We start from the raw sequence: 26,985 nt of genomic DNA on the forward strand, positions 1-26,985 counted from the left end.
ACACCAGTGCCCAGCGAGGCATATGGATGTGTGGCTAGCCAACCCTGCCATGCAAGAAATGAGCTTTTGCTGCTCAATATTCATGTATTTATTGAGGATATTAAAATAAAAGATAACAGGAATGTAGAGCACATACATATAGGCTCTGGGTGGCTGCATTGTCAAGTTTGGCCAAAGACACAGACTTATATTAAATCACAAAGGTGAGGCTGGTCTTAAATGTCAGAGGACAACAGACATACGCAGCATTACTTAGTGTTTTAATGTATTTCCCAGTGACATTTAATCCCAGCATCTGACACTGTTAGCAAGGGATTTACCCTTTATGTGATCTGGCTATTGTTTGTACAACTCCAGAGCTCGAGTTCCTCACGGTCCGTCACAGAGTAACTTCTTTGTCTGTTCCACTGTGTACTTGTTTGACCCTGGATCTAAACTTAGCCAAATGAGAAGGTTTCTATATCTCCTAATGGTGGTGGTCATTTGTAAATCAAAGTCACAACTCAAAGCACAGCTGCATTGTGAGATTTGAGGGTGTCCATGTGGACTCCTTTAAGCTGTTTGAGGACAGATAGTGACTTGGTGCTGCTCCCAGGACAGCGCTGATAAAGCGGGGTATTATAGCTGCACAACAGGACAGCTTTGAGAAACAGGTCTCAGAACAGGCTGGATAAAATGATGTATTACAGCTGCACAGCTGTGTGCCATCTCAGAGATCTCATACACACTTGCCCTGTGGATTTGGGCTTTATCTGATCCAGACTACAGTTGCCCCCCATGGCTCCTTATTCCAGCTTCTGTAGACTCTAAACCTTAAACAATTACAAACTGGCTGTGATTTATTGGAATTCTGTCTGCTGTGATATTCCTGGTGTATAAGAGACATTTGTCGTATACAAGGGTAGATTTTGTTACTGTCACATAAAAACCCTGTATCTCCAAAATGTCAATTTAACAGCAGGAGGGAAAACTTGTACATGTAAAAATACTTTATTTAGAAATATTTTGGATCTTTTCTATTGGTCCATTCATCATGGACATTAGACACAATGTAAAGAACAACTGCCAGATTCATACAAATAAATTAAAATCAACAAAAATGGAGATGGTTTTTGTACCTGTAGCTATAATCACTTTAGATATTCACTGTAACTTCATCTCCTATAATTGGTATCTACTGGTGCACAATATGAACAAAATACTGCCATATACAGGTAAATGATGCAACTGCAGTTGCAATACACATTTTAATGTATTAAAAGGTGATTCAATATTGTGAATAATAATCAGTGGTTATAGATTGGCCTAAACAACATCACAACATCCAGAGTTGTGATTGGTCAAGCTGTTCATACCACATGATAAAAAAAAAAAGATTGGTGTGATGGCTCAGTTGCACATTGCAGCTTTCTGTGATATCCGTATGGCTAAGACAGTCATTGCAATAATGATTACATGTACATTTACCTTCATGGCATGTAGTTGACACTCCAGAATCACATCCATTTGAATCATTTTACACTGGTGGGTTTCTCTGTTACACACTACACTGCAACCAACTGCTTAATGATAAATAATGGTATATTGTGCAGCTCTATTACAAACTATCCAATCAGTTTTGGAAGTGCTTTCTCTTTTACTACTCACTACACTCACTACACTCACTTCAAAATAGAAGCCTTCATTAGTGCTCTCAGTAATTACCCTTTGGAAATTCTCAATAGACTGGTTTGGTATGCAGCCAATACTGCCCTCTTAATTTATAGATTCGGACAGAAGGCGGTTTGGTGGTTTCTCTCCCCTCCCTGTCAGTTGTTGTGTGGCACGCAGGCACGTAAAGGAGTCTCTCCCTGCGTCTTTGTGTAAATGGCGGTTTGATAGAGGCGGCTATTAAGGCATCATTAGCAAACAGGCTTTAAACTGTCAGACCCCCACTGATAAACACAGGCCAGTCTATACAGGCCTGAACTCTGGGTCTTCTCATCCGAGGAGCTAGGGAAAGAGGGCAGGGTGGAGGAGACAGATTATGTAAAACCTCATTATATTAAGTTAATTAATGTCACTGGCAAATCTCTTTAAAATGGCTTTACTAGTTTGATGTGTTCTGACAAGTTCTATTCTTTCAGAGGAGTCATAAACATGAAGTAACCAAAGCTTTTAACAAAGTGTATCCTTCAGTATCATTTCTATAAAAACAGGTGCTTTGTTTCAATAGTTTATGGCCTTCAGGCACAATAATCAAGACTGGAAAAGAGGCCCTTGTTATGTAGGTGTACTGCATAACCAATGGCGCATTCAAACATAATATCTCTATCCTAAAGCATGACCTCAGTTCTTACCTCCTGATGAGAAATGATGACGCTCAGTGTAAAAAGGTCTGTTTTCAGCTGTGGATGTAAAATTCCTGTATGGTTTAGCGGCTGGATTTTGTGTCAATGGATAAGGTCTGTGCTGTAACTGGACAGAAAGCTATGGATGTATTGAGAAAGGTTTAGTGCTTCAACCAAAAACCTGTAACATAAATCACACTCTATGCACTATTGTACAAGTGCTCTACCGCCACCAAGAGGATATAGTGTGCCACTACAGAAGAATCCAGGAAATTGAAACATACATAGCAGGCCACTGCTGATTCATGGGCCTTATCTTTCAGAAGATCTTTAAAGAGATAGCGATAATAATAAATAGATTGGAAACTAATGCCCTGAGCTATTATTTGTAAATGCTTCTGGTAATGGGGAAAGTCTTACAAATCTTTCTCCAAACTACATCTCCTAAGCCTTTGAATAAGCTAAAAGACTGTTTTTCTTATATTGTGCTTTTTTAATACTATTTTTGATGTTTGCCCCTAAAAAAGACACTTGTCAGACTAATCAATAGGTCTAATTTTAACTGGTCTAATTGAATCTTTCCTTTCTTCTTCTCTGCAGTGTTCATCATGGCGTCTGGTCTGCTGGTCTATCCCTTTGGCCTGAACTCCAGCCTGGTCAAGTCTTTCTGTGGAAACTCTGACATCTACTATGCTGGGGAATGCCAGATAGGCTGGGGATACATGTTGGCCATAGTGGGCGTGATGCTCACCCTCTTCCTTCCCTTTTTCGCCAAGTATGCTCCCAAAGAGCAGCTGTCACCCACTCCGCTGCCCACGCTATTATAAAAGCTCTGCCTTATGCATTGTATCTGGTTGGAGCAGTTATTATTTCATGGAAATGGATCTGCATTCCTCTATCATTTATTCTTGATTGATGATGATGATGATGACGCCACATTGTTGCCCAGAAGAGCCTTTGTTTTGTTTTCATTGTGTGATGTGCTACATTGTCTTCCCTCATTTGATAAGCTATGTCCACTTGTCGGGCATCCCTCATAGTGAAAGCTGTTTTTTGAAACGTTATTTTGGGATTTGAAATGGAAATTGGATGGAGTCTTTTTGCCCTTCTGACTATCAACTAACCTGTGCTCCAGGTCACACAGTCTAAAATGGAAGCATCAAAACTGGATTTTCTTTGGTAAGGTAGACCCCAAACGGCAGAACAATAATTCCAACATTCTGAAAAAGCCTCCGCCTGCAGAGGTTTTACCTAAGACACGTTTACATGCAAAGAATGTGAGGACAAGAAGAAGCCTCCGGACAGAAATCAGGGATTTTCCGGAACGTCTGAAGGACAGCATGGAATCTTTCATATAACACTGAATGATCCTTAACTTACTAGGATGACTACAGAAAAAATACAACACAAAGATTCTGTTCATGGATCTGCTGAATATTCGTGGATATGCAGAACTTCACTGGTTTTGCGTTCCTGAAAAAACTGAGGGAAAAAAATTTGATCCCGATAAATTCTAAATGCTTCAACGTTTTTGGAAGTTTTGCCATACTTTTACAGTTGACCCAATGCAGTGCTGATCCAGTAACTACGAACACTGTGGCTAACGGGCTATGAGAGCTCCCTATCCATATATGCCAATTTCACAAATTGGTTTCAAATAGTGTTTTTCTATTTTGTTTCATATTGGGGGCTGTGACTTCTCAGTGGACCTCCAAGCAGCAGAAAGAAAATGGTGACTTAATTCCCTAATGAAACAATCCACACAGCGACAGTACAGCCAGCCATCACAAGCAGACTTTTGTTTGACACCAAAACTGGGTTTAATATCGAACAACCTGAAATTTTAAACCCTGAAAGATCTTAATCCCAGAAAACCTGCCATTGCGTGTTTCAACAGGAAAGTTGCAAGTCCAAGTCGTGCTGTGTGTTTTGTACTTAAACCTTCCACTAAACCCAAATTCAGGATTTTATGTAATCAGGAGAAAGGCAAAAACATAAATACAATGTAATCACAAAAATACATGAAGCTGGGCTTAGTCAACATCAAGACACTCTAGATGAAAAACCTTTTCTGCCCTAACCAACTTGTGCCTTTTAACCATGATTAAAAAGACTTCAATTCCTTTTATCAGGTTACCTACTTCTGCTGAAACTGTGGTTTTGTAAATGCTTCCTTGTTTATTTCCCACTGTGTTGTGCATTTCTGCATATGTCTCGGTTTGTTATAAACTAGAAGGGGATTGTTTCTATTGTAAAATCATGCATTCTGTAACTATGGCAAGTCTACATGAAGCTGGTGTGTTCTGATGCTTTGATGAACTGTGCAAACTGTAATGTAACAGGTGTTCAAAAAGGGCAAAATAGTGAGTTCAGCTGAGGAAAGGATGTGAAAGAAAGAACAGAACAGAAAGACATGGCTACATAAATACCCAAGACAAGTTAAATGGTCTTACCTGTGTCACAACACATCTGTCTGTTTCTCAAAATGAGTTTAATAACTAAATGAGCAGGTTGTGGCATATTACAGAGGCGTTTCACACTTATACAGAAAAAGGGAGACTCTCGGTGCTCAATAACTTTATGAGCTGAACCTAGCCCTCATTCGTTTTCTGTTGGTACCTTCATGTGTAACACGTTCAGAGTGGCTAAATAAGTAAAACTTCTCAGCTAATTCCCCACTTTCTTCTATTCTTTCATTAATGTAACTAAGCATGCAGTGACATTTGACTCTGAACAAAGCCAGCTGAACGAATGATTTCCTCCAAGTATAAGTGTATGTCTTTAAACTTTTAACTTTTTTTTTTTGTGTGCGAAACCTACACTGATTGCCTGTGTATGTTGAGGGACTAATTTGAGAAGGCACAAACGAACATCAAAGAAGCCTTCTGAAAAGAAAGAAGATGTATGTAGTCGTGCATAAGTTCCCAAACCGTGCTTAGATGATGCTGTAATTATCATAACCCTAGGCACAGGGATCCCTTTGGTCTGTAATAATGTATGTGAAATCTGATCACTCATTAACGGATTCTGTAGATTAGTTGTGTGGTTTTTGCTGTAAATAATTATGTAAAATGGCTGTTCATGCTGAAATGGTTGGTCCCCTTTTGAAAAGCTATATTTTGGGATATTACCTAATTATTGTGTTTGTTTAACCCTTGACCCTCAATAAGACTTGCTGTTAAGTGTTTTGCCCTTTGTAATAAAACGTTTCCTTAACAAAGCAAATGTACATTTTTGTGTCTTTGTGTTTGTGTTTTAGGATTAAGATGGACAATGGTTATTTTGCTCTACTGTGAATAAGGCATATGCAGTCATAGTTTTTACTGATAAATGAATACACAAATGTATGTGGTAAATGCACAAACAAAAAAAATGCAACATCTTACTATGCAGATTTAGAGGAATCGACTTGAGGCACTTTGTATAACCCTATATAATTACACACTAAATAATTACAAAATTAATTACAAAAATGGAAAACTCAACGTAAATGTCCCGAAATCTTTTTGATCTGCCCGGTTCTTTCTAGCTCCTATTGACATTACATTTCAGTAAGTGCCTGGACAACATTTCTCATCTCAGTGTCTGACGTCTTCACAGCTTCTTGAGCATTTCTCTGCTCTGAGGAAGAGGCTGGCCGCACTGACACACAGGTGAGAATGTTTTTGTGTCTGTCGTAGTTCCCTATGCAGCGATGCACCTGACCCCGGATCAGCCGAGGCAGCGTCTGGTCCTGTAGGGCAAATAATACAAGAGGACACAGAGAAGCAGGGGAGAGGACAACAGACAAAGATACCTTGCCTTCATTAACTAGTGAACCTAGTTTCAAAGTATACCCTCTAGCTAATATGAATAAACCAATTACCTTCATGTTTTGGAAGTAATCTTAACAGGCCATGATTAAAAAATGATTGCATGATTGGTGATCTATGCCTTCTAAGCGTTAATTAAACATGATTGAGAAAGTGTTGCACATGTCGGTTCCAATTTCAACAACTCCTGTATGCTGTATTGTTGCATTTAATTTGCAAACCTCACACTTATTTATTCCAGTCTGAGCAGATGAGAACTACTGTGATTCGTTTGTGCTGAACCTGTCTGAAGAATATTACTCACAATTTCATAATAGACACATGGCACAACCCCTTTTCCATCCCTCAGAAGGAAGTTCTTAGCACCATATTTCCCTACTGTAACAGCAGAGTCAAGAGTGGCTGTAACAACAGACAATATTGTCTGACAAGGGCGCACAGAGTAACATCCTTACTAAATAAAAGTCCACTATGATAATAATAATCGCCTATTTTACAGACGTGATCAATCTAATCTGGCGGACTAATTAGCTACCTAGTTAGTAATACTTACCAAAAATCTCAAACAACATAGGCACTTTGTCCTTGAACTGGCTCCAGTGTTGCATACCCTGGATAACAGCTGTGAGAATTCGCAGGGAGTTCTTGGTTTCTGGCTTTGCCTCTGAAACTGTGGATTTCTATAATTAAATTAAGAATGATCAGTACAACTGCAAAGAAAATTTGATTTCTGAAGGATTAATCCTGTATGTAGTTCAGGTGCACATTTTGTGTTACAAAAATGTATAAATTATCACACTAACTGTTGCACATTATCCACCCTATTTTCCTTTAAACAATGGGAGTAGCCATTTTTGCTCATTTTGTGTAGAACGTGTGTAGAACGATTATATTATGCTCAGTTAGAGGGTGTCACAATAACTGGAAGAAGAGCAGAATTTCGCTCAAACAACACGACACAAAAAGATTTGAGTGTTGTGGAACACCATATAACTTAAATCCACTGCCTTCCAAAGAAGAAAAAATGCACTTATGGTTGGCTTCTTAATTATGAAGCTCAGATGAAGAGGAAATATTGGGTGCTTTTGAGGCTCCTAGGAAAGTTAGAGCTTAGGCTAACGTCTTACTTGACAGCCTCACAAACACCCGACGCGTCCGCTTAATCTGAGCTTCATAACCAAGCCTTTTTTTATTTTTAGGAAGGATGTTCTGATGCTAAATTCCCCTCCACAAAATTGTAAGAGCAGACGTATGGTTGTTGAGTGGATGTTTTAGATTTAGCTTCTTCAACCAAGGATGCAGCTCTATTTCTTTGGATCTGGTGCCCTCCGATACTTTTGTGTCTGCTTTCAAAGTCAGTCAGCTACGCTCTTAATAGCTCCAAATGGCAATAAATAGCCTCTTTGCATGTTAGGTTTCCGCAGTGTGCAACTTTATGTCCTAAGCAGTAGCCTACTTCAGACTCATTTACTTCAAATATGATACAACCTTAAACAATTTGCAATACAAAATGATCGGAAATTCTAACACAAAAGCAGGAGATAAAAAAGGTTTGTGTGGTGAAATAATGTGTACAGGCATTAATGTTTGCCAAATTTCAAATCAAATCAAAGTTAAAATGGTTCACCTGTTGTTGCAGACTGTTCTCACTGCCTGAAATGCCAAAAGTATCCTCAACCCACATCCCAGCACTCGTATGTCCAACAGATTTAAATTTCCACTGGGTATTCTGACTCTGAGGCCCAGGTCCCTGGCTGTGTGATGGAGCGGGCACAAGCTTCTGAGTGTTGAAAGACGCTCTGGGTGGATTGGTCTGTCTGCTGAAAGACTGCTGCTTCACGGGTTGCTTGCCATTGAATGGTCTAAGCTGGGCCTGATTGGTTCCACTGACGCTAGAAAATCCATCCAGCCTGCAGTTCTGAGCTGTTGCCATGGAACCCTGTCTATTTGGATGTCTCTGCATCTCTGTATTTGACCTGAAAGTACAAATTCAAGAGGCAAATAGGAAAATATTGCAAAAGATGCATTTTTTCTCAATTTATTTTTTTGATTCTACTTAAGCATGCGTTCATAAACATTGTATAATGCCAGTTCTGCATTTACCTATTATAGGTGGGTTTGTGTGGGTGAGGTATAGGTGCACATCCTTGTCCTGTTGAGAAAGATGAGGTAGTGGGCCATGCTTTGGCTTGCTCGGGTTGTAGGTTGGCTCGCTGGTTCCATTCACTCCTCTGGGTTAAAGGCACTCGATTTGTTGAGGCCTGGGCATACCCTATGCTACCTAAACAAAACGATCACAACCTTTTTTCTTCAAAAGGTAATATCAAATACAGCACATCTGTTGCTATCGACTTTTTTGTTGAAGCGGGCAGCTACACCTAGTGATTTAGTGCTATCTATGAGTTAACTGATCACTAATCAAAGCACTACATAAAAACACACACGCTATTTGTTTATTTTATATATATATATGTATGTATGTATGTATGTATGTACTTACTACCAGAGTACATTTCATTCTCAGAGGGATTTGAGGTCAAAGGCAGTCTGCTCCGTTTCTTCTGGTTAAACAGTGGTACAGACAAGCAGCCTGTACATAAACACATAAATAAACACTTTCATTTGAAAAAACAAACAGGTAAAACACAACAAACACTAAAACTATAAAAAATAAACGAGCTCTAGTTTAAAACTATAAGTAATATTTGATAATCATGTCATCTACCTGCCGTTGGCCTTGGCTGGTTTTCATTTCTCCTCATGACAGTAACCTAATGGGTTAGCTAGCTAGCTAACTAGCGCCGTACTTTTAAGACTTCTTGAAAGGCAAGGGCCTCAAAAACGATTATTATTTATCTTACATGTGTAACATTAGAACTGCTGTCACGGAAAATACCACTGCGTATTTACACGACACACTAGGCTAGGTCCGCTAGCTAGCATTAGCTACCTATGCTAATTCACGATATCTGCAGTACTGCCCGGTCATGTTAAAGCTAGCTAACGACTAACGAGTCAAACTCTCGGAAAAAAGCCACAGTAGCGATTTCAGGCGCACTTAAAACGTCAACGACAGACGCCAAACGCCTCCTCTGGATAACCAGGGCTAAGGAGTGAGTTTGGAAAGTGTGCTTAAACTCTAGTTGAGGACTGTTTTCTCCATCTTCTCCGTCAGCGGGGTCCCTCACTGCGCTTCAGCCGCGACAAACCAGAGCGCGAGGCGGCGGTCCTTCGCTCTGCGCGGGAAAGTATACCTGCCGCCAAACCCGCGCGCGAGGCTCAAAGCCTCAGCGCTGTAGTGAAGAGGGCCTTAAAACCTGCCCGCTTCTACCATCGCTAACTGACACGTACGCATAGACACACATTATATTCTGTTTGTTGATTCTTTGCACCTGCAATGCTAACGTTTGTGTTCACGTTTAGTTGGCTCACCTCCACATTTACAATCATCAGGACGTGAATCAAGGTCTCTCTCTCGTTCAGATGCAGTGTTCTGTGTTCTTGACTGTCCTTAGTCGTCCAAACCAGGAACTGTGTATCCTCAGAATCCCTATCAGTTCATTTTCAGCTGTCTGCCATCTTACCCATCTCCCTGCACACCTAAACCCAGTCCTGGACTAGCCAGCATTTACAATGTAATCTAGAAAATATAGTCCAGAACTAGACTTAATCCATATCTGGGAAACTCCACCAATAGTATCTTTCCAACCATTAAATAATTAATTAATGTCTATTAAAAGAATGAAGCAACTCAACAAACCACTTTTAATAAACTCTCTTTATTATGCAAGTTGTAAGAGTTCTTGGTCTCAGTTTTATAATTCATTAATAAACCGTGATTGTGATTTTACTGTGATCCTATGCTACAAGAACCACATCTCATTATATTCAGTCTCTGCCCACATTATGGGTCTCTGTTGGCCGGTCAATGCGATAAATGAAATCAGCTGGGAGAAAGTAGCCCAGGTATTCCACTGTGTTTGGGGTTGTGTCTATGTAGTAGTGGCCTCCCTCACCGTGATGACTGAAGCCATGGGTGTGCTCCAGCCTCAGATCCAAACCCTGATGAAAAACAAATGGACAATGAATAGTATTATATACTATTATATGGCATTATATTACATAATTATATAAAATTATGAATTACATTTCTTTTTTGTACTGACAGGTGGAACCTTTCTCTTTCCCATTTGTTTTGGTGTCAGGAATTTATCAAAATCCAATTGGATTGAGTTGTTTGAGTATGAGTAAGTGCACATTAACACAGTGACCGTTAAAAGAAAGAAAATACAAACAAATGTATATTTTTATATCTGGGCGCAGCTGAGACCAGAGTCTGAATTTGGTGTGATCCAAGAAATGTCTTTAGACCAAATTACAAGGGCCTGAGGCCTGACTTGAGTACTACAGCACTACTAAAGAACCTAGATTTACTGAAATAACACAATTTGGGTTTGAAGACTCGAAAGACTTGGAAATAAAGATAAAGACCTATATTAATATAAATTCCCAGTTAGAGCAGCACAAATTAAGCTGGTTTAAGATCGGATAGGGTGAAATGTATTGACCAATCCTTTTCTACACAACATTCAGATACATGAGTTAATGGTGAAGATATGGGGTGATACTCACTGGATCTCTGGACACCATGACAGACTGGCAGATGAAGGGAGCACTGACTTCAAAGTGCTTTAGCCAGTTGTTCACGTCTTCATTAGTATTCAGGGGGCACGTAGAGAACTCTCGTGGCTACAGACAGAAGACAAAGATGAACCTCTGGGACGTGTACCAAACAATTTCCACTTGGGTGTGGAGTCTAATTTGACTGCATGACAGTTTGAACAAGTTTTCTTCAATGAGAATCTTTAAGATTTTGGTTAATCTGGGTCACAAAACATATGACATCTGTACTCTCAGCTCATCTGATGCTTGGTACCCTTAATGCTCTCACTTCCATGTTCTTAGCACTTTTGGATTCTGCAGGGCAGATGCCCTCTGCAATTGACAGCCTTGCTTTAGATGTTCTTTGCACAGATGTTAACATGTTCTATAATACAATCATCAGGGTTAAACACAACTGAGAATGTGCAAGACTGTGTTGAGAATAGTTCATTTAGATGATCATTGTGTATAATAATTAATGCTCAGCAACCAGAACGGTGTATCATGTGAATTTGAACACTTCAGGTCTCCTTTCTTTACCATGATGTGGATCTTGGCCTTCCCTTTCTGGATGATGAACGTCCCGCCAAGAGCCAGGGTCTTATCACCATAGTGTTCTTCCATAGTTTTCCTCATACAGTTCACAAGACTCTCCTCTCCTTTCCGTCTGCTCGCTCTGACCTTGATGACCTGTGACCAAACAAGTTTTTAATTTTGGTCTGCACCAAGTTTTTAATTTTTTTTTAAATAAAATTATAAACTAATTCAGTTATTGATCATTTGCACACTTGCCACTTCAACTGTTTACCCAGCTGGATTGAAAAATGACAATATTGTAAAAACAACAACAACAAAAAAAAAAAAGGTATGCAAGTTCTTCCTCTACACTTTAGCATTTAAATATAATAATTAACAGGGGTCTGCTCATGTCACTGCTACTTTAACCGAGTACTGAGTAACAGCAGTTCTCTGTTAAGGGACTAACAGTTTATAGAAACCACATTATTAGAGGCAGAATAGTTTTAATCACAAATAAGAGCAAAGCTATCGCACTGCACAGACATGTAGTGGTGACATCTGGCCGATACCCGACCTATTAAATTATTAAGAATTGGGATGCGTGCAGCTGTTATCTGCCTCCGGAGTTTGCTCACCTTCCCAGGTTTACCCTCACACGCATAGAGGTTTGCAAGAAGGCCAAAGTCACAGTCATGGAATCTGTCACTGTATTTCTCCTGCAGACATTTCCCATCCACTGGATTGACTGAGGAGAAGTAGCTGCCGTTGATGGCAGATTTGCCCTCAGATTCAGTCAGCACCAGAGGCATCAGCTTAGAAAAGTAACATGGGTAATTAATGATGTTCATGAGAATAGCTAGGACACAGAAGTTAGTAGCTCTCCTTTGTGATTCATAAACAAAGTCAAGAAACTGCTAAGGGTGTAATCATTTTAGTCCTATATCATAAAACAATCAAACTGAATCTTACATTTATAATCAAAAATCATATAATATTAATATATGAAAACAGAAAGAAGAAGCAAGTGTCATGACGCAGGTTTTCACCTCTCCATTCATTCCAACAGTCTTAGATGAAACTGCACCAGCACCAATAATAAATGCCCCAGGAAGCTCCAACTCCTTGGACACAGTGTTCATATTATACACCTTGGGGACATGAATTATAATGCGTGTCATGAATAACCAATATATAACAATTGAATAGTAATAAACAATAACAATATGTATATATATATCATATATTATCTACTTTCGGCAGCACGTGGCAACGGCAGCAGCTGGCTACCTCTCCTGCTAAAGTGCTACAACCTGAATACCCACACACAGACTGTTACTGATTACTCTTATCCTTTCGGTTCACTCATCATACCCACACTGAGCTCCACTAGTTCAGGAAATATACTGTACACTTTAACTGGAACTCTCTCTCTCTATTCATAAGCTGTGTACTGTTCTCCCTACCTGAACACTAGCTGCTATACTTATTACTGCACTGTACACTCTGTTTACAGACACGATGCTGTGAACAATACCAGACTGGTCTACCTCAGCACACACTCCTGAACTCCCAGTTTTACTCTTCATTTACATGCACAGCACATCACTGCTCTGCATATAATACTAGTATAGTAACTCAGTTTACACCTTAATCACCCAGCCTTCATGCACACATTTGCACATGCACATACTTGTATATGTTTGTATTTACTGCCTTTGTACTAATTGTCTATGTACCCTGTCTTGTGTTTTGTCTTTGTTTATCTTACTGCACTATTGTATCATGTTGTATTTATTCTGCACCCGGAGACTCAGCCTGACAGTGTTTTGTTGTACAATACAACTGTGTTTTCGTTTAATGACAATAAACTTAAAGTGAACTGAATATGTCCTAGGCTCTTAGTCTTATAATCTAAATTCAACATCGGACAGTCGAACCTTGTCCACATGGACCAGGGGGACCAAGTAGGGGACACCTCCAACATCAGTAATGCGAGGTTTACCACAAAGCCCTTTTGGAAGAAGAAAAAAATAGCTAATATCAGTCAACTGTAAAAGTAGGGTGGATTTGGGTAATAAGTGACAATATATTAGGCAAAATACCAGCACTAAATAACCTACCAATTCTTTTATTCTATTTATTCACTCATGTCAGTTAGCTCTATAATTCAATTTCTGACTCTTCTTAGTTTAATGTTTCAATAAGAGTCATAAAGCTCTACATTTTACAGGACTGTTTCAAATGTCTCTCTGTCCCTTACAATTAAAGAGGGGGGGGGGTTTCAATCAATCAGATTGTTGTCCAGAACTGTGCCGCATTTAAAAATACAGCCCTGTAATACAGACCTAAAATCTTCAGTGTGAGTGGGCAGAGTTAAACTGCTAAATACTGAATGAGTGGCTGTATGGTTGTCAAATTACATGTGTTTATTTGTGTAGAGTGTAAAAACATATTTTAATAGAACATTCATCTGCACATACACAATACAAAATTAGTGTTAATTTGCTTAATAAAAATAAACATTTATGTATTATGTACAAAGGTGACATTTCAGCAACATGCTCCAAATTAGCAGTAAAAAATGCCATAATTAGGTTTGTTTCCCATAGAGGATTTATTTACTTTATTTAGAAAATTAATCAAAACATGACATTTGTGTTCATACTTCTGCACAATACTGCATGTAACTGTGTTGATATTTGCGACATCCCAAAAACAGCAGCATCAGCTGTACAAACTGCACAGTGAATGGTAGTGTGAATCTGTAATAGTACTTTTGTAGCAATTCATGCAAAACTAGTGGTCCACTTGTATTTTGCTTAGCGTTTCCTTAGCAGCCCTCCAGTGGTTAAGCAGAGTATATAATAATAAAAAAAATAAGTAAATAATATTCCGTTTCAGCAAGTCATTTTATATACTAGTCATTATTATTTTTCTGTAAGTTGTTTTAGTTTTTTTTCTAAAAATCTGTTTGAAAATAGTAAAAACTAGTTTGATCTTGTACGCATGACAATTATCTGGGTGGCCTGAGGGTGGTCTAGCAGAGGTAAACACTCAGTGGGGTGCCGACCTTATCAGTGGACACTTACAAGCATCATTATTATTATTATTATTATTATTATTATTATTATTATTATTATAAGTGAGGAATTTGTTTTTAAGACTTCAATTTGTTTACTAGTGAAATGTCCTGTGCTGGGATTGGAATAAACAATAAAGTACCTACATTATTACCTAATGTGGCATAATAACTGATGTATCCTTTAATGCAGGTAATGTTTAATGCAGGTTCGGTGGGTTTAGCGTTGCTGTGTGTGCTTATATATGATTAAACCTGTACCTACCTTTAACAGGAAACTGGAATGGTGCTTGTGAGAGATCTGGGCACTCAGCCACACAGACTTCCGCGTCTTCAAAGTTATTCCGGAGTCCTTTTTCCAGCACTGATACACAACAATGATGATTACTCAACACTGTTAAACCACACACACACACACACACTAACGGCAACTTACAGCCTATAACTCTGCTGCAGTTCAGGCTGAAAAGCTCACTGAGACACTGAACTTTGGTCTGTGTATTCAATTCAGGGTTCATCAGTGCAGTGAAACAAACACTACCACCCAGACCTTTCTTCATTTCTCAACGGGTGTAAAGAAATGCCTTACCCTCACATAACTCCTCCAGACTGGGAACATGTAGCTGGAGCTTTTCGGTTTTACTGGTGCCTGCCATCCTTCAGTTAGCTCAGCTCGCCCTGCACCACACACACACCGACAGACACACACGCATACCGTGGGTCACATGCTCTACAGCCTTGACGCTGACTGATGTGCTGACGGGCTGCGTTCACTCACCCAGAGATTCATGGGTAAGAAACGTTTCCCCCTGAACTGGATGCGGCGGGTTGCAAGATTAGTGACCGGTCTCTGCTAACTTCTGAACTGGCAGCATGACGAAGGCACTCCTAATGAGCTGAAAACAAGATGAAGACCCGTTCTGGCAATTATTTGCTTTCACAGTGTTGTCACGACCATGTTTATTCGTTTATGTTGTCTGGTGATTATTAACATCGCCACGTTTTTAAGAAATATTGAACGTTTTGTAAACTTATTTACTTACTAACTCAATCATATTTAAGTTTTTATTACATTGAATGTGTCATTAATGCTGAAAATGGCTGAAACAAAACTGTTTTTAGAATAAAAAACTAAAAATAAAACTACTACACTAGTACTCTCTCTTACAGACTATGTGACTGGGGGAATGTTATGTTATTATATTAAACTAATTCAATTAAATACTATATAAATGTAACTCACTGTAGGCCTAATCACCGTAGAAATCACAGAAACAAACACAAAAAACGTTTCAGTACAAAAATATTTAAAAATGAAAGATTATTTAAATAATAAATTAGCTGTCGGGAGACAAACTACATGACGTTACTTTATGTGGGTTAGAAACAAGCCATACATTGTTAGCTATGTGTGTAAGCCTACATGATATAAGTATCGGATAATCATTTGTATAGATGCATATAAAATACAAGGTTTCACACAATGATTATGTAGTTGTTAATACTAAGTTGAGTAATCATTATTTAAGGATAATTTGTCAACAAACACAAGGTATAATAAACATTTTACTACAACAGTAAACACATCGATGCTGCTTTGTTGGTCAAAATAATCAAGACATGCACGATGCAAAAAGTGCATTTTCTTCTGAATATGAGTTTTCCCTCAATACAATAAAATGATGCACATAAAAATAGCGTTCAAAATAAAATAATACATCAGTCATTTCAATTTTACTTCCAAGTTCACTTGTAAGACAATTAGCTATATCTATCCAAAAAGCCCTGAATAAATGAAACTCAATAGCCCACCAACGTGGCGCTGCTGTTGAACGTAGCCTGACTGCACGGCGTTGGCGTCACGGACTTTTGGAGCTCTGTGATTGGTCGTTTACTTTCTGTTTCCAAGTGCTTCCTGATAAGCCTCCGCCCACAAGCGCGCCCCCTTCCTGCGCTCAGTGCTAACGAGAGTCGCACGTGTGTGTGTGTTCGTTCAGCTCGAGCTGTTTACATGGAGAGAAACACGGATTAACATGAGTGAAAAGGGAGCGGGCCGCTGTGTCTGTGTTTTCAGCAGACTGACTCCTAAACGAGGGGGCTAGTTCCGCTGTGTTGCTCAGATAGCGCGGTCTGGGCGAACTGGGCGCTTAACGAGTCAGAAGTGAACTCCGGTGAATATGGAGAGTATTTTAGAGACGATCACTCAGAGCGAGCTCGTTCACATCGACTCCGAGAGAGATGTGGTGTTTGAAACTCCTTCGACCGACGTTATCGACACCATTTCAAAGTATTTTGAAGACACCGTGAAGAAAGGGCTCAACACCGAGGGCTCGAGTGTTGAACCATCTGCAGCGCGCTCAGACAGGTGAGACTCGTCCTGTTAAAGGTGGGAACTATTTAGCTATGGAGATACGAAGTGAACCGCAGATCAGACACTGAGAGACAAAAACAGTGCTTTTACAGCGTTTCTGGACTTGGCACGGCGCCAATAGGTCCTATTCTATTGGCAGTACTTCTCCGCAGGGACTGGACAAACTGTATGTGCGGATTTGCATTTAGATCTATTTCAGCAATGAGTGCAACTTAAAGGAGCTCAATGCATTTATTTGAAGTTGTGTCCACAAACCTTAAGCTGCAAAACAGCTTGCTTTTGCAATGTCATGAAAAACAGCATTCACCTGATCAATGGATTAGTTGTACTGTGTGTGCTGGGTTTCTACTCCATAGGAGCTGTTTACACTTTTCCTTAGCATGTGTCTTCACTGATCTGATCAATATTGCACTTAATTGCATCAAAAACTTTGTATAAACACTCCCAGGATGCATTGTGGTTAGGACTGCACAATATTGGGGGGGGGAAACTGACATTGCAATATTTTATTTTGCAATTGTGCATTGCGGATTATTCAAAAAATGCTGAATAATCCAACACATCATGATATTAATAATGTCCTCTGTGTATCCAAGATCGGACTGAACTAAATTATGTTTGGCAGCTATAATCTGCCACTTGTAATTTAAAATGAGAATGGTGCAATTGTTCCTTTTGTAACAAGCAAGTTGTAGCATAATGTGAATGCTTTAATTTGTGTGACATTGTGCATCCTGCAATGTGATTATTGCGTATGCAAACATCACAATGTATGAGTGCCATCAGCACTCCATCAGCTGCAGCCATCTAGCGCAGGTAAATAGAGCAAAGGCTGCAACGTCACACTGAAATTCTAAAGAAGTGTATGTCACTATACACTTATACAATGAGGTTTAATGCAAATCATTTCTACAGTGCAATGTGTACATAAAAAATGTCTCAAAAAAGTGCTCAGTTCTTACACACTATATACATTTACACAGACAATATTTACAGAGAATAAACAATTCAGCCCAGATTTATTTGTCAGTAAGGCTACTGAGTGAACACACACAAATACCATAAATGAAGATATATACCAGAAGATGTACAATATGGCCTCTGACACATTTTCTATTCCCTGCTTCTAAACATGTTTGATCAAGCTCATAAACTGGTTATTGAGCCAGTAGATTATATTTATTTTCAAATGCTTTCACTAATCCCTTTCCCTATGTCCTTTTTTTCCACAGTGACTCTGGTGACAGCCTGTTTTTGACCCAGTCAGTGACTCCGGTGCTCAGAACAGTGAAAAGACACCGCTCAACTGAAAGATCTGCTCTTTACTTGAGTTTGGAATCAGACGATGAAAGCGAAGGGGGCCACAACGAAGGTTTGAGTCGGCCACGTAAACCACGGCCAGCATATGTTCGCCCATACAGGACAGAGTTTCCTTTTCTAAAGAACTTTAGGAAGTCCTGCTCAGGAAGACTGTCTGTCCATAAGAACCAGATTCTAGTGGTAAGGATGTGTGAATAGTTCTTTTGTGTAGGAGTGGCGGAGAATATATGGAGCTTGCTGCTGAAAATATTCCCATGCGTCCAGATTCAAGACAAGACAACCATATTCGCCATTTGTGTTTGACACCAATGGAATTTGGCCTTTGCCTTTAACCCATCCGTGCTTTGAAAACACACATACTCACCAGTGATCAAACTCATACAGTGACCGTAAGAGCATGTGCCTATAGACTCCAGTGCTTGTTTCTTATACTGCAGCTGGACTCACTGTGAATGCTGTTTCGTTGTCCAGCTCTGCCATTTCCTGAAAATGTTATTGTTCTGTATTTCTGCTTGGCATCTCCAGCTGCTTTTTCTGTTGTGCGTAAGAGTGAAATGCGTTTGAACTGGTGAATGGAAGTGTAAAGACTCTTAGTGTTGCGTGTGACTGTGAAGGTAATGGGTTACTTGATTCATCCAATGCCACTGTTTGATACAGGACCAGTAATGTAATAGGTCTGCATTTCTTTTTAATATTGGCTTTGACATTAAAAAAAAAAAAAAAAGCATTTTTTTCAAAGGTCTGGAATCACATAACACCTCCTGACATTATCAAAATATCCAAACTTTACTGTTCCCTTTAACAAAATATGCACAAAGATTAAAATTTTCACACACATAAAAACTCCTTTTGAATAATCAATAAAGCGGGGCCCCAAGTGGCCCCATAAGCCACTGTCCTACACGAAGGTTAACATTAAATTTTGTTAACTATGGTGTATTTACATTTGAAATACACTAAATTCCAAGTTTGGAAACTTTACAGATCATCAGGTCACATTACAAAGATCTCAAACTCCCAAAGAATGTCAAATATTTGCAAAACTGTCATCTAAAAATGAAAAAATAGTTTCTATAAGTGATGCTTCAAATGATCTTCATGCAAGCACAGAGGTGGATATCAGACCATTTATCCTTGCTCTTTCAGAATTCAGAGATCGGAGGCTTCTTTAAATGTGTACAGAAAATCAGCCAGGGACATGAAGTGCAAAGAGGAAAATTATGTCCATCATTATTCCCATCTGAGTGAGTTGTTTTTAAAATTCTTATTTTTTCTTCTTATTATTATAATTTTCTGAAGTTGCTCTTTTGAAGTTAAACACCTGTTCAATCACATCTTCCTTTTATGCAGTTTTAATGTATGATGACTTCATTTTCAGGCTGGAAGAAGACCGTTTAGAAGGTGGCAGCACAGAGGAGGACCATGAAAACGATGATGATGTCAAAGTAGTGGTATGTCTGTTGGTAGTTTCAACTTTATTGCTGACATAGATGTGCACATGTGCACACACACACACACAGTCTTGTCCCTTTAGAGCAGTACTGTCAATAGAATTGGACACTCTGGAACAGATAAGCATGAACCTATTGGCACCATGCTTAATACCAGGCTAGAGGGGTATAAACCCCTTCAGCATTGAAATGTGGAGCAGTGGAACTGTTCTCTGAAATTATGGTGCTCCATACTTGCTAAATGCAATCATATCCTCACAGCAATGCTCCGAAATCTAGTAGAAAGCCTTCCCTGGACAGTGGAGACGGTTACTCCAACAAAGGCGTGACAAACTCTTTCCCAATACTTTCCCAAAACTCTGTCCCAATACTTTTGTATATAAAGTGTGTTTAAGCCACCAGTCAGCTATTGAATCTTATGGTTGTATGGTTGTTTGACTGATCAGGAAATCCTGCAATTGCAGTCTTTCTTGTTTCCTGCTAGGTGATGGCACATGGCAAAGCACAGAGGCCTTCTAGTCATATGCTATTAACAGCATACCACTTGTTTATGGCTAGGCTTCATCACTCTATTCTGCAATATAACATTCTATTGAACAGTGTCTTGTAAACTATACCCAATGGTTTGTTGGTACTAAATATGCTGCCTCTGGTCACGTTTTTTTTATTTATTCATTAATAGGTGTAATTTTCTTTCAGGACACAGAATGCTTTATTTTCAATGCCCATAAAAGAAACCGGCAAACATGGCTTCCAAAGAGCAGATGGCAAAGTAAATTGAAGAAAGCAAAAGAACATAAAAATGAACTAAAACAAAGAAGGCCAAAGCAGAAGCGTGCTGAAGACATAACAGGAGGTCAGGAGCACAACGAGACTTTGTCAGAGATGGAGACCCATTTACCCAACAACGGAACATCACCATGTAAAAGCAGGAAAAAGAAGCATAACGGCAGCAGCTCTATAGCCATGACCTCATTCTCTTCCCCTGGATGTTCCAGCACTGGATCCTTACTTATACACCAAGAGGAACATAGTGAGCAACAGCTGGAAGTTTTAGCTGCATGTTCACAGTCACAATTTCTTCACAGCAGAATTCCTCCAGGCCAACAACTTGCTGTGAGTTCTGAGAATTTGCCAGTTGGAGAAACTGACAGTGTACAAGTGGTTGAGGAAACCCAAAGGCCAGATTCAGACCAGGCGTCAGTGGAGGCTGAAGAAATGTCCGCTACTGAAATGGTGGAGGACAGATCAAAAGAAAGTGGTGAAGATGGTACTTGTTTTGAGAATATCTCATTCAGAGAACTCCAGGAGAGCAACAAGGAAACTGGTGAAGGTGAACTACAGGAAAACGAGGAGTTTAATCTTGACAGTGGAGTTTCTATAGGTTCACAGGATTTGTTTGAACAAGAGGAGAGTCAGACTGATGTAATGACGGCATCCGTTTCATTAGATGAGATTAGAGTCCGGGACGGTAAGGAAGACCAAGAAAGTTATGTGGTGCAATGTGATGAGAGATCCCCATTGAGAAAGAACAACACCGTGGCTGATCAGGCAGATATGGCCATGGAAACAGACAGCCCGTTGTTTAATTACGGTGGATTGACATTGCTGAAAAGGAGAAGGAAAAAGGCTGAAACATCAGATGCAGGTCAAAATGAGAATTCCTCTCAGTATGACGATGCATGTGTGCAGAGTAAGAGGAAAAAGGCTGGCCTGGTGGATACAGATTGCAAAGGAGAGGAGAATGTTGATGCCAGGCTCCTGCAGGAACGAGCACAAACCATATTGTCACCAGACACATTTCAGCACTCTGAAGCAAACTTTGCTGCAGCAACAAAGGAAAAGGGGACAGAGGAGAGGGATGTTCAGTCATTGCCCCACAACAGTGAGGGGACATATATAGAAGATGACAATGCGATAACCTGTCCAACTTCAGAAGGTCTAGCGTCTGTAGCTGAGCCTGAACAATTGACGGTACCTGGTCTTTTTACTCCTGTCAAGAATGATGAACAGCAGGGTAGCAGCACAGATATAAACAAGGTTAGGAAGAGTCTTATCCAGTTGGAGGGTTTTGAACCACATAGAATAAAGAAAGCAAAGAAAAGGGAGTTAAAAGATGTGATGTCTGATTACTCTATAACTGCAGAATGTGATGAAGAGGTTGAGTCAAGCCATGGTACTCCAATACAAAAACCTGCGGAGAAGAAGCGACAAGGATTACTAGAGGACAATGGTGAAGAAAGACGAGTCAAAGTTATTTCCTCTACCACAAATGTTCAGTCAGAAACCTTGAGCAACAATGATATGGAAGCCAATAGAGGCAACCAAGAAAATTGTCTTGATGTACAGGCAGATGCCTTGGTTACACCAAGGAAGAAGAAAAAAAAGAAGAGGGAGCAGGTTGTTGTAGAAAATGTGTGTCTAGAGGCTCAACATATAGAAGTGACCGAGCAAGTTGAGACTTTAAAAGTGGTTCAAGATCCTGAACAGCAGGCTTCTGAATCAGTTCCACAGAAAATAAAGAAGAAAAAGAAAAGGAAGCGAGAGCATGATCTTGAAACAAATGCAACTGTAGAAACCAGTGAGGTAGACAATACAATGCAAATTGAGGAGAGAAAATTGAAGAAGAAAAAGAAGAGAGAACGTGTTGAATATAATGTGGAAGCAACAGCGCAAGCTGTAGAAGTAGTTCAAGATTCTGAGAAGCAGACTACTGAATCCATTCCAGAGAAAAAATCAAAGAAAAAGAAGAGAGAACAGCTAGTTGAAAATAATGTATGTGTAGAAGTAACAGAGCAAGTTGAGGCTCTAGATGTAGTTCATCACCCACAAACACAGGCTACTGAATTAGTTCCAGAGAAAAAAGTGAAGAAGAAGAAGAAAGAGGGACATGAAGTTGCTGAAGAAAATATGGAACGGATAGATTCTACAGAACAAATCCAGGCACTTGAAGTGATTCAGGATTCTGAGCCGGGAGCTGGTGAGCTGGTTCCAAAGAAAAAACAAAAGAAGAAGAAGAAAAATAGAGGACAGGTTGTTGAGGAAACTGTGGATGTTCAGACCACTCAAGTAGCCACAGCAGAGCATGTGGAGGGTCAAGAACTGATCCAGGAAGCTGAGCAGCAAAGTACTGAATTGGTTCCAGAGATGAAGGTAAAAAAGAAGAAGAAAAAGAGGAAATCTGAGGGTGTTGAGGGAAATGAGGATGTTCAGACCACTCGGGTACCCACAGCAGAACATGCAGGGACTCTAGAACTGTTCCAGGAAGCTGAGCAGCAAAGTACTGAATTGGTTCCAGAGATGAAAGTAAAGAAGAAGAAAAAGAGGAAATCTGAGGTTGTTGAAGAAAATGTAGATATTCAGACCACTGAAGTAGCCATAGCCGAGCATACAGAGCCTCTAGAACTGATCCAGGAAGCTGAGCAGCAAAGTACTGAATTGGTTCCAGAGATGAAAGTAAAGAAGAAGAAAAAGAGGAAATCTGAGGGTGTTAAGGGAAATGTGGATGTTCAGACCACTCAGGTACCCACAGCAGAGCATGCAGGGACTCTAGAACTGTTTCAGGAAGCTGAGCAGCAAAGTACTGAATTGGTTCCAGAGGTGAAAGTGAAGAAGAAGAAAAACAGGAAATCTGAGGTTGTTGAAGAAAATGTGGAAGTTCAGACCACTGAAGTAGCCATAGTTGAGCATGCAGAGCCTCTAGAACTGATCCAGGAAGCTGAGCAGGAAAGTACTGAATTGGTTCCAGAGATGAAAGTAAAGAAGAAGAAAAAGAGGAAATCTGAGGGTGTTGAAGAAAATGTAGATATTCAGACCACTCAGGTACCCACATCAGAGCATGCAGGGACTCTAGAACTGTTTCAGGAAGCTGAGCAGCAAAGTACTGAATTGGTTCCAGAGGTGAAAGTGAAGAAGAAGAAAAACAGGAAATCTGAGGTTGTTGAAGAAAATGTGGAAGTTCAGACCACTGAAGTAGCCATAGTTGAGCATGCAGAGCCTCTAGAACTGATCCAGGAAGCTGAGCAGGAAAGTACTGATTTGGTTCCAGAGATGAAAGTAAAGAAGAAGAAAAGGAGGAAATCTGAGGGTGTTGAAGAAAATGTAGATATTCAGACCACTGAAGTAGCCATAGCCGAGCATACAGAGCCTCTAGAACTGATCCAGGAAGCTGAGCAGCAAAGTACTGAATTGGTTCCAGAGATGAAAGTAAAGAAGAAGAAAAAGAGGAAATCTGAGGGTGTTAAGGGAAATGTGGATGTTCAGACCACTCAGGTACCCACAGCAGAGCATGCAGGGACTCTAGAACTGATCCAGGAAGCTGAGCAGCAAACTACTGAATTGGTTCCAGAGATGAAAGTAAAGAAGAAGAAGAAAAAGAGGAAATCTGAGGTTGTTGAGGGAAATGTGGATGTTCAGACCACTGAAGTAGCCATAGCCGAGCATGCAGTGCCTCTAAAACTGATCCAGGAAGCTGAGCAGGAAAGTACTGAATTGGTTCCAGAGATGAAAATAAAGAAGAAGAAGAAAAAGAGGAAATCTGAGGTTGTTGAGGGAAATATGGATGTTCAGACCTCTCACATAGCCACAGCAGAGGATGCAGGGACTCTAGGACTGATTCAGGAACCTGAGCAGGAAAGTACTGAATTGGTTCCAGAGATAAAAATGAGGAAGAAGAAGAAAAAGAAGAAATCTGAGGTTGTTGAAGAAAATGTGGCCGTAGTGGCTAGTCAGACAGAAACTACAGAACTAGTTGGCACTTTAGAACTTCTTCAGGAGCAGAAAGTTGTTAAACTGCCTCAGGAAAAAAGTCTGAAACTGAAGAAGAAAAAAGAAAAAGCAGTTTGCTAAAGAAAATGTAGAACAAGACTTACTAAAAATGAAGAAAAAGAACAGCTCAACAGGTGACTCTGAATAAGTCTGAAGATGAAGCCAGAAACACACCTTGTGTAGCGTCTGAGATTGTGTCCATATACACATACAGTATAATAGACCATATACAGTATAATGGACCTGAAGCTTTGACCGGAGTTTCCACGAGGCTCAGAATGAAAAGCAAAGTCTGTGAACAAGGCCGAGGTGCACAGATTCATTAGTTAAGAAGTTAGTTACTGTTCATTTGGTCTCGGTGAGTCAACACTCTTAAAGAAGAATAAAAATAAAAAATAAAATGGGGGAAATAAGTAATTACCTCTTGTTTCTGAAGATATGGTTCATATAGAGCAAGAGAAGGTTAATTTAAACTAAGCTGAAGTGGACAAAGACATAACATAAAGGGGAAAAAGTACCAACGTATCCCTTTGCAATGGTTTTAAAAAAAGTCCATCAGTGTTGCAGTCTGCCGAAACCGTACAGCTTTAGAGCAAGAAGAAGAAAGGGTGACAAGAAGCTGACAGATGCGGATGCTGATTTGAATGGCAGGGATACTGAATATGCTGCATTCTAGAAGAGGCTCCGAGGTTCCCCATTAATACCTTTAGAAGTAATGTCAAAAAGGAAGATCAAAAGGGACAATGTTGGTTCAGGTCAGAGCGTATGCAGCATCAGACAGATGCAGTATGTACAAGCTTGTAATGTAACCACTGGACTGAAAACAGTTAAAAGCCCAGGAGAGGTTTCAGACACACAGCATGGCAAGGAGCAAGACAAATCATCTTCAGCACATCATCTTCAGGAGATAGATTATTTATGAATACCAAGACAAGACTACGTATCAGTAATGATGTGAAGGCTACACTCTAAGCTGAACACTCTATGGTATCTGTTGCGTCAAATCTGTGTTCATTGACCTGTAGTGTCAGCATAGTACAAACCAAAAAGATCGATACCGCTGAGATCATGCTATGAATAGCTTTGCATACAGATGTGTGTAAAAAAAAAAAAATTTTACGAACATTTTTAGATCTCTCAATGGGAGCTGGACTTCTTGGCTTATTAATGCTTCAGAATCCTTTAGCAGTCATTATTTTGTTATGGTCCATTCATACATTGTCTTAAATGTTTAACATCCAGTTCTTTCCTTTGAACAAACTTACTGGCCATTACATATGTTTTTTCTGAGGTCACATCGGTGCTGGTCTTTAACAGTATGTCAGCTTGTCTGCTGTTATATAGCATACCTGATAGTTATTTTCATTGTCAGGTATACTGAATATATTGTCGTTGTCACAAAAAAAAACTTGGATTTCCAAAATGTCAGATTTACAGGGAAAAGGGAAAAAAGCCACCCTAACTTTGGTCACTTCTTATAAACGTTTGACACAATGTACAGTGATCAGTTCCCAGGTACAAATTCCATGACAAAAAGTGTAAAACTGCTAAAATGGAGATGTTTTTGCAGGACAGCAAATGTCTATAAATGCTCTGTCAGGCTGTATTGTATCATAAATTACCTGATTTTTAAACAAAGGTATGATATATAGAAAAAAGTATGATATATATACATATATATATATATATATATATACCACACTTGTGCAAACAGCTACAAATGCAACAAAAAGTTTGCTTAGTGACACTCCAGAGGCTGGGTTTTTAAATGCCAAAAGTTTTTTTTGTTTGTTTTGTTTTGTTTTTTTGTTTGTTTGTTTTTTTTTTTTTTGGGGGGGGGGTTAATTTCCTGCTTCAGTAGATAACTCCCCTGTAAATGAGTGAGACCAAATTCACATTTATTGCATCACAGTTTTTTAAGTCCAGACATGCATTTCAAAATGTTTATGGTCTTTTATATGTATGTATACATAGGGAAGTGGAGGGAGCTTCTCTAGCATTGGTTGTGTCTGTATAGAAATGTAGCTTTTCACACTCTCACAACTGTCATTTCTTTTACAACTCCGTAATTGCATGGCAAGCAATACTCAGTTTATGGACCAAGATTTGCAAGTGAACTGCTACCAGTATTTCAGAGCCAAAGAGAGTAATGCCTCACCAACCTCATGGGCTGTATTAAATGAAAAAGGCCTAATTTGTATATTTTTGTTTGTGTAGGGTACGGTTGTACATCCAATTGTGTTGTATGGCAGAATAGATCCCAAGTAAAACCTTTTTCCTTTTTGATATACCACTATTTTACCATTACTGGGATGTGTTTGTGCACTGATAAGTAAATACAGTCACTATCAATCACTGTTTTTTGTTTTCTGACTGCAAGGATTTTCCTCTTTGCCCACCTCTATGAAAATCAAACATGTCTCCAATAGGAGATGCTTGTATTTTGACCTGAACTGTGGTAAGACCAACCTGTAGGTCCCGTGATGACGTTTCAGGATTGTTGGAGACTTCTTTATGCATCTTACAGTCTGTTCTTGGGCTGAACTTGCTAGGACATAGCTTGACATGGTGATCGTGTTGGCATGTTGTTACACTTGTAAATGATTATTTCTAAAAGACTTTTTTTCACTTTTATTTGTTTACATTATGTTTACATATTGAGTGAATTTATTGC

General features: G+C 39.5%; 4 protein-coding genes across 6 annotated transcripts in view; 2 read left to right on the plus strand and 2 right to left on the minus strand.

The window, feature by feature from the left end:
• Positions 1–5,517, plus strand: part of LOC140551426 (LHFPL tetraspan subfamily member 7 protein) — a 133,862-nt gene extending 128,345 nt beyond the window's left edge. The window contains exon 3 of the mRNA XM_072674853.1: positions 2,931–5,517. Within this exon, the coding sequence (XP_072530954.1) occupies positions 2,931–3,157 (227 nt within the window). The 3' untranslated portion in view covers positions 3,158–5,517. The remainder of the gene's footprint in view (positions 1–2,930) is intronic.
• spata22 (spermatogenesis associated 22) lies at positions 4,803–9,729 on the minus strand. Of its 3 annotated transcripts, none has more exons than XM_072674835.1 (7): positions 9,575–9,729; positions 8,643–8,732; positions 8,246–8,423; positions 7,770–8,118; positions 6,696–6,822; positions 6,447–6,544; positions 4,803–6,063 (listed from the first exon to the last, which is right to left on the minus strand). In XM_072674835.1, the coding sequence occupies exons 2-7, from the start codon at positions 8,653–8,655 to the stop codon at positions 5,872–5,874; spliced, it is 957 nt and encodes a 318-aa protein (XP_072530936.1). In that variant the 5' UTR covers positions 8,656–8,732; positions 9,575–9,729; the 3' UTR covers positions 4,803–5,871. The 3 variants fall into 3 exon arrangements, with proteins under 3 accessions (XP_072530936.1, XP_072530927.1, XP_072530943.1); XM_072674826.1 differs by lacking the exon at positions 9,575–9,729 and adding an exon at positions 8,868–9,378; XM_072674842.1 differs by lacking the exons at positions 6,447–6,544; positions 9,575–9,729 and adding an exon at positions 8,868–9,378.
• Positions 9,730–9,910: 181 nt separating this feature from the next.
• Positions 9,911–15,108, minus strand: c1h11orf54 (chromosome 1 C11orf54 homolog). Its single transcript, XM_072694065.1, has 8 exons — positions 14,992–15,108; positions 14,668–14,766; positions 13,261–13,334; positions 12,370–12,471; positions 11,959–12,135; positions 11,345–11,494; positions 10,775–10,891; positions 9,911–10,204 (listed from the first exon to the last, which is right to left on the minus strand). Exons 1-8 carry the CDS (start codon positions 15,056–15,058, stop codon positions 10,031–10,033), a joined length of 960 nt encoding a protein of 319 aa, XP_072550166.1. The 5' UTR covers positions 15,059–15,108; the 3' UTR covers positions 9,911–10,030.
• Positions 15,109–16,383: 1,275 nt separating this feature from the next.
• On the plus strand, positions 16,384–26,924 carry pho (phoenix). Its single transcript, XM_072674866.1, has 5 exons — positions 16,384–16,767; positions 18,006–18,273; positions 19,240–19,337; positions 19,472–19,544; positions 20,244–26,924. Exons 1-5 carry the CDS (start codon positions 16,580–16,582, stop codon positions 24,390–24,392), a joined length of 4,776 nt encoding a protein of 1,591 aa, XP_072530967.1. The 5' UTR covers positions 16,384–16,579; the 3' UTR covers positions 24,393–26,924.
• The last annotated feature ends 61 nt before the right edge of the window (positions 26,925–26,985 follow it).

This window comes from Salminus brasiliensis, chromosome 1 (assembly GCF_030463535.1).
Source record: "Salminus brasiliensis chromosome 1, fSalBra1.hap2, whole genome shotgun sequence".
Taxonomy (NCBI): domain Eukaryota; kingdom Metazoa; phylum Chordata; class Actinopteri; order Characiformes; family Bryconidae; genus Salminus; species Salminus brasiliensis.

Excerpts from the sequence above, each read along its gene's own strand:
- c1h11orf54 (XM_072694065.1), bottom strand. The coding sequence starts at position 15,058 with ATGGCAGGCACCAGTAAAACCGAAAAGCTCCAGCTACATGTTCCCAGT. Across the intron at positions 12,472-13,260 it reads CCCTGGTCCATGTGGACAAG|GTGTATAATATGAACACTGT; the intron begins GTTCGACTGTCC and ends CATGTCCCCAAG. Across the intron at positions 11,495-11,958 it reads GTGAGGGTAAACCTGGGAAG|GTCATCAAGGTCAGAGCGAG; the intron begins GTGAGCAAACTC and ends GTTTGGTCACAG.
- pho (XM_072674866.1), top strand. The coding sequence starts at position 16,580 with ATGGAGAGTATTTTAGAGACGATCACTCAGAGCGAGCTCGTTCACATC. Across the intron at positions 16,768-18,005 it reads TCTGCAGCGCGCTCAGACAG|TGACTCTGGTGACAGCCTGT; the intron begins GTGAGACTCGTC and ends TTTTTTCCACAG. Across the intron at positions 19,545-20,243 it reads ATGATGATGTCAAAGTAGTG|GACACAGAATGCTTTATTTT; the intron begins GTATGTCTGTTG and ends ATTTTCTTTCAG.
- spata22 (XM_072674826.1), bottom strand. The coding sequence starts at position 8,904 with ATGAGGAGAAATGAAAACCAGCCAAGGCCAACGGCAG. Across the intron at positions 8,424-8,642 it reads GAATGAAATGTACTCTGGTA|GTAGCATAGGGTATGCCCAG; the intron begins GTAAGTACATAC and ends CGTTTTGTTTAG. Across the intron at positions 6,823-7,769 it reads AGAACAGTCTGCAACAACAG|AAATCCACAGTTTCAGAGGC; the intron begins GTGAACCATTTT and ends ATTTAATTATAG.